Source organism: Capsicum annuum, chromosome 10 (genome assembly GCF_002878395.1).
Source record: "Capsicum annuum cultivar UCD-10X-F1 chromosome 10, UCD10Xv1.1, whole genome shotgun sequence".
NCBI classification, from domain to species: Eukaryota; Viridiplantae; Streptophyta; class Magnoliopsida; order Solanales; family Solanaceae; genus Capsicum; species Capsicum annuum.
The window spans coordinates 160,670,132-160,677,040 of record NC_061120.1 but is presented as its reverse complement, the minus strand read 5'-3'; the positions used below and the strand labels follow the sequence as shown (position 1 = coordinate 160,677,040).

The following is a 6,909-nucleotide window of genomic DNA, read 5'->3' as shown; positions in this document are numbered from 1 at the left end:
TTTTGAATGTGGTTTATTAGGTGACTTAGTCGCTTGAAAATGGTTAAGTCTAGGGACTTTGAATGAGATTTTGTTGTTTTGAATGTGGTTTGTTAGGTGACTTGGTCGCTTGAAAATGGTTAAGTCTAGGGACTTTGAATGAGATTTTTTTGTTTTGAATGTGGTTGGTTAGATGACTTAGTCGCTTGAAAATGGTTAAGTCTAGGGACTTTGAATGGGATTTTGTTGTTTTGAATGTTGTTGGTTAGGTGACTTAGTCGCTTGAAAATGGTTCATTCTAGGGACTTTGAATGAGATTTTGTTGTTTTGAATGTAGTTTGTTAGGTGACTTGGTCGCTTGAAAATGGTTAAGTCTAGGGACTTTGAATGAGATTTTGTTAGTTTGAATGTGGTTTGTTAGGTGACTTGGTCGCTTGAAAATGGTTAAGTCTAGGGACTTTGAATGGGATTTTGTTGTTTTGAATGTGGTTGGTTAGGTGACTTAGTCACTTGAAAATGGTTAAGTCTAGGGACTTTTAATGAGATTTTGTTATTTTGAATGTGGTTGGTTAGGTGGCTTAGTTGCTTGAAAATGTTTAGGTCTAGGGACTTTGAATGGGATTTGTTGTTTTGAATGTGGTTGGTTAGGTGACTTGGTCGCTTGAAAATGGTTAAGTGTAGGGACTTTAAAAGGGATTTTTTGTTTTGAATGTTGTTTTGTTTTGAGACTTTGTTGTTGAAAATGTTTAAGTATAAGAACTTTAAAAGGAATTTTTTGTTTTGAATGTTGTTTTGTTTTGAGACTTAGTTGGTTGAAAATGATTAAGTGTAGGGACTTTAAAAGAGATTTTTTTGTTTTGAATGTTGTTTTATTTTGATTGTGTAGATGGAACCTGATTATAGCTTGATATATCACCGGAACAATGATAATAGAATGGGTATTAGGGAGGAATTTGTTGAAGGCGTCAAAAGATTTGTTGAACATGCTAAGACACATGATGTTTGGACACGTTTTGGGGTTATTCAGTATCCTTGTGTTAGATGTGATGGTATAAATCTTCTATGTGAAGAAGATGTAAAGGAACATCTTTATAGAAAGGGATTTCACGAGGACTTTTTAAGATTGCGTGGTATTCATGGTGATGTTGCACAAAATAACTTTGTTGTTGGAGAAAGTAGTAGGTCTGCAGGACATAATGAATATTAAGATACTAGGATCACAGAAATGGTGCACGATGTATTTGGGATGCAACACGGGATTGACTTTAGGAAAAATGTTGAAGATGTTCCTAATAGCGAAGCGGGCAATTTCTACGAAGAATTGCAGGCTGCTAGTCATCCTTTTTTTGACGGGTGTTCGCACTCTCGTATGTCTGTTGCTGTTAGATTATTAAGTATTAAATCTGACTAGAATATTGCGGAAGAAGGAATGGACTCAATTCTAGACTTTATGAGAGAGTTAGTTCACCCCGGCTTGGAGGTTCCTGATTCTTTCTATAAGGCAAAAAGATTGATGTCAAAGTTACATCTCTCCTCGGTTAGAATTGATTGTTGTGAAAATGACTGCATGTTATACTTTAAAGGAGATGCTAACCTAGAGTTCTGTAAGTTTTGTCAGCACCATAGATATAAGCGTGGTTCTACTGGGAAGCAAATTGCTATTAAGGCAATGCATTATTTACCTCTTATACCAAGATTGAAGAGGTTATATGCTTCCTATAGCTCAGCTCCTCATATGAGATGGCATAGTGAAAATAGAAGGCTCCCTGGTATTATGTGTCATCCATCTGATGGAGATGCTTGGAAGCATCTGGTACCTTCTTGGTACTTAGCCAATAAACCTTTACCTTATCAAAGAAAAGAGATTAGAGAAAAAAGCTTAAAGACATAATTGTGGTTTAATCTTTAAGTTGGATACAATAGAGACATGAGAAATTTCATGAAATCTATTTGAGAGTGAAATGGATTTTGGTCCCTCACATACATGCTATCTCCACTTTTTTTTTTTGATAACCGTGCTGTCCGGGCCAGTTTTTGCGCACATCGACTAAACTCACGGGATACGTGCCACCTGCCACCAACAACAGATATTAGGTAACTCTGTCCACCAAGACTAGGACAAATTGAGGAATCCCCTAGTATTTTTTTGTCTCTGATGGGATGCTATCTCAAATATTGAGGGACGTGAAGTGGGGATAGCATGTAAAATGCATTATACTCTTAGATATAGTTATACACTTCTGTAGGTCATGTAATTTCTAAGGCTTAGAAGATATGGCCTGTGGATTTACGTATGTCTGCTTGATTACAGGGCCGGGTTAGCTTAAAAAATCCCCATCACACGTTCTGGCTCATAGAAACAGGTGATTATGATTCTAATAATGGACTGCCACCCATTGCAGGACGGAGAATCTTTTTTGGTCGAGAGATTGGTGCTGCTGATAGGAAGCTTATGCCAACTTATCAGTTAAAAAGTCGTAATTTTCTCGGGCCAACAGCCATGGATGCTGAAATGGCGTTCCTGATGGCTAATCAAGCACAGGCCAAAGCTGGAAGGCTTGTCTATGACCCTTTTGTGGGCACAGGAAGCATTCTAGTCGCAGCAACTCATTATGGAGCAATAACAATGGTTAGTGTTCTTGTCTTTGCATAAACGTCGAGCACTCATTGTTTTCCTCTGTTTCCTTACTATCATTAATTGATTTTTCAGGGCGCAGATATTGATATTCGAGTAGTACGTGATGGCCGTGGTCCAGATCGTAATGTCTGGAGCAACTTCAAGCAGGTCCGGGCAGAGTGATGCTTTTTCTTTATATGGGATGCCAATTTTGGTCTTATATAGTAATTGCTATTATTTGATATTATCATCTGATAATTTGGTGTATAAATTAATTTATTATCTTTCTATGCTAAACATATATCTTAAATTGCAGTATGGATTGCCAATGCCTATTGCTTTATTAAGGGCAGACAACAACCTTCCTCTTTGCCGTTTGGGGTTGAAAGAGGTAGCCTTCGTTATTTTTGTTATCTGGTCCTCTTGTTCTTCCATTTGCAACTTCTGCTTCTTCAAGCTATGAATTAAATTCTGTATTCAACATATCCCAGTATTGGCCATTGACTTCTGTTTTTTACCATCCTTTTTTTTCTACGCATGGGCATAGGACTTCAGTTGGTAAGTCTGGCCAAGAATATTAAGTGCAAGTGGAATGTCTAGGACCAAGACTCATGTTTTTTTCGCAAATTAACTTGGTATATGCGTATATGCTTTCTCAAAGTAAAGTAGCACCTACAAATTATGTTCAAGACGCAAAGCCGTAGTCAATAGATTGGACAATGATCAAAGAGGAGACAGCTCTTAAAAAAAGAAAGTAATATGTTAAAACAGTACAGCTAAGGACAAAGAGAACCACACTTGTTGCCTTGCCTTTGCATGACAACATATCCCAGCTCAAACCATGATTGACTTGTCCAGAGTTAGCTTTCTCATGGCAGGAAGTCATAAGTTCACCAAGTGCAATGAATTGCCAGATGACATATGTTGATGCTTTTCTTCTTGCAACAATAACCTGAAAGTGGATAAGTTATTCTCTTAATTTTCATTTAATTAAGACTAGTCAAATTTCAAATAAAGAACAAATGTTCGTTATTCTCTATTAAAGCAAGTTTTGTTTTGGACAGAGTAGTAATTTACTTTATACAAAGTTAAAATTTCGGATAAGGTATGCTTGGAACAATCCTTTGCTTTTCCAACTTAAGTCTTCAAAATCAATAATGTTGTTATTTTCTACAAAGTAGATATGCGGTTAAAGAAGCGATTGACTTTTCTACTTTCGAAGGTCATTATCAAGTCTAATCAGCTACAATATATTGAGTCGAGGATGGTGTATATTGAAGAGGAATTTTCTCATAGTCAAGTAACTTGAAGTTAAATTTAGGAGTCTCTTATGTGTGGAAGAATGGTGCAGCACTCTGAAATTATGTAATCTGATCTTGCCAAGTTGGTGAATTGTTTGTTTACGGTTTACAATGTCTTTCGAGTTGATGGGTTAAGAGTTTCAATCTTCTTTAGATTTAATTAGAGTGTGTAAGACTAGTTTCGAGGTTTTATTTGATTCATTCTTGTCCTGGAAATCAAGTACTAGCAGTTTAGCTGTTGCTTGAGTGTACTGAAGTCTCTAGAGTAGATGGCATATACGATTCTCTCCATTTTGTTCGTTGCGCCTGTTCACATCGTATGAACTTATGGGCTATTGTAGATGTTGAACAGCGACAAGAACTTGACCTCTTAACCTGAAGAACGAAATTCTCCAACTTGGTATATCTTTGAATTTTTAGAAAGTAATATGCCAGATATAGTTTTTTAATTGATGGAGATCTCTCAAATTCATAAACCTCTACAAACAAGATTACTAGAGAAGCAATAGAAGTCTTTTACAGTGAGAAAGCTAAAGTGGATTGAGATGGAAATCTGAGAGTTTGTGTCTGACAGAGGTGTGCTCTCTACAGTCAAGATTCTAAATCAGTAGTAGAAGTCCTTTATGGTGAGAGAGCTATAGTGCATGCAGATGTAACTGGAGAATTGGTGTCAAACGGAGGCGAATGGTGTGACAGTCACTTGAGGTCGAGTAATGGTGGGTTCCGTTGGTGATACTTATTTGGGAGGAAGGAGGGGAGAAAGCCTTCACGTTTTTTCCTTGAGGAAAGAAAACCTTCACATTGAGATAAAAATTCTTAACGAGGATTGGATTACATTTGACCTTCCATGGATCTTCTGCTAGAAAAAGGAAATAACAACAACATACCCAGTATAGTCCCACAAGTGGGGTCTGGTGAGGATAGAGTGTACACAGACCTTACCACTCCTTGGCAGGTAGAGTGGTGGTTTGCAATAGACCCTCGGCTCAAAGAAAGCAAAAACACAATATTTATGAAGGCACAAGTAGTAACAATAGCAGGACAGTAAAAGATTAGTGGCGTACTAGACACCAAGTAGTAATAGAAAACAAAGAGTGAGAAATACAAAAATAGTATACCGAAAATAATACTAATACTAATCTCGAGAGAGAAAAGGAGCGAACCTATTTACTACTAGCCTTCTACCCGAATCCTCGACCTCCACACCCTCCTAATCAAGGGTCATGTCCTCGGTAGTTAAAGGCTTGCCTTGTGATTATCTCTCCCCAATACTTCTTAGGCCTTTGTTCTACCTCTCCTCAGGCCCTCTAGCATCAACTTCTCACACCTCCTTACTGGGGGCATGTGCATCTCCTCTTGACATGCCCGAACTATCTCACCCTAGCCTCCCGCATCAACTAACATAAATTCTTACTGAAAAATCAGACATAATTTAATGTGTATATATAGTTGAAGGCAGCATGGGGAAGTGTTTAAATCACTTTGCTGTGTAGTTTATTCTTGTCTGTGTTAGTGAATTAGGGTTTATTAATCTTTCAGAGTTCCAAAGGTAGATTGAATTGAACAGTTAATTGCCATGTTAAATACTCCCTCCGTTTCAAAAAGAATGACCTACTGTCCTTTTTAGTCTTTTTCAAAAAGAATGATCCCTTTCCTTTTGTGGCAATACTTTAATTCCAACATTCCACGTGACATGTTTGAGACCACAAGATTAAGGGGCATTTTGGTACATTTAACATAACATTAATTCAAGACCACAAGATTCAGAAGTCTTTATTTTCTTAAACTCCGTGTCAAATCAAAAGAGGTTTTTGAAACAGAGGGAGTAGGTATTTTTGCAGGTCTCATTGCTTTTTCTTTGTTTTTGTTGACTGATATATTTTATTTTCTAGGTTTTTGATGCCATTGTATGTGACCCTCCGTATGGAGTCCGTGCTGGAGGACGTAATTCTGGTGGCAGGAAGCTTTTGAAAGGAGTGATTGGTCCATATACAGTTCCTGATGACAAACGGACAGGCCACATACCATCAACTGCTCCTTACAGCTTAGTGGAATGCGTACATGATTTGCTTGACCTTGCTGCTAAGATGCTTGTGTTGGGTGGCCGTCTTGTGTACTTCTATCCTGTAGTACGAGAGGATGAGTCAATTGACACTACCTTTCCAGAGCACCCCTTTTTCAAGTTGGTTGCTACCTCAGAGCAGGTGCTGAGCTATAGGTATAGTCGGGTGCTATTAACCATGGTCAAAATTGGACCATATAATGAAGAAATTGCATTAGCAGCAAGGATCAAACATTTGGAGTTCAAAGAAAACCATCTGAAGTGGTTAGAAGAAGGTACTCTTCATTCAGCTGTTTTTAGTCCTGCCGACAATCATCTTAATGAGGCAAGTGATACAAAGATTAGTAAAGAATCAAAGGCAAGGTATAGAGGTAAATATGGTCTAAACCAAAACTGACAGCCAAATTAAATGGGGCAATATGATAAGCTCTGATGTGGTGAGGCTATATGCATCATGCATCTAAGCAATTCTGATGAGAATTCTACCAAAACCTACATTGTAGGAAAGTTTTTTAGTGCTTTATGTTACAAATGCTTACAAATACTCGTGCCACTATTTATTATTCTTGCTAGGAGATTGTATTCCAATTGGGATTGATTTATCAGTTGTCCATACAGATTACATGTATTTGACTGTTTCCTTGGTGCATCAACTTTATTAAGCTTACTGCCTGTTCGAGGAGTGTATTCTGCAAAGAAACACTCGATTTGTACAGCTCCATCTAGTTTAAAAACGTTCGGCCTTTGTCTCTTGTATAATTTAGCTCATTGCTTTTGCCCAAACAAAATTTGACGTACCCAATGGGTGGTTATTTGTGGTTTCTGGAGTGATTCCATGTGCATTACAACTGTAATTAGTTGTGGAGCAACTCATGTTCTTGTTTTGGGAAGCCCCAAAAGGGTTACTACTTATTTGACATGCTTCACATTGTTATTTGTATATAGTAGGA

General features: G+C 37.6%; 1 protein-coding gene across 1 annotated transcript; it reads left to right on the top strand.

Annotated features, from left to right (window-relative positions):
- The first annotated feature begins 1,882 nt into the window (after positions 1–1,882).
- LOC107844398 (tRNA (guanine(10)-N2)-methyltransferase homolog) lies at positions 1,883–6,626 on the top strand. Its single transcript, XM_016688828.2, has 4 exons — positions 1,883–2,608; positions 2,690–2,764; positions 2,913–2,987; positions 5,790–6,626. Exons 1-4 carry the CDS (start codon positions 2,432–2,434, stop codon positions 6,354–6,356), a joined length of 894 nt encoding a protein of 297 aa, XP_016544314.2. The 5' UTR covers positions 1,883–2,431; the 3' UTR covers positions 6,357–6,626.
- The last annotated feature ends 283 nt before the right edge of the window (positions 6,627–6,909 follow it).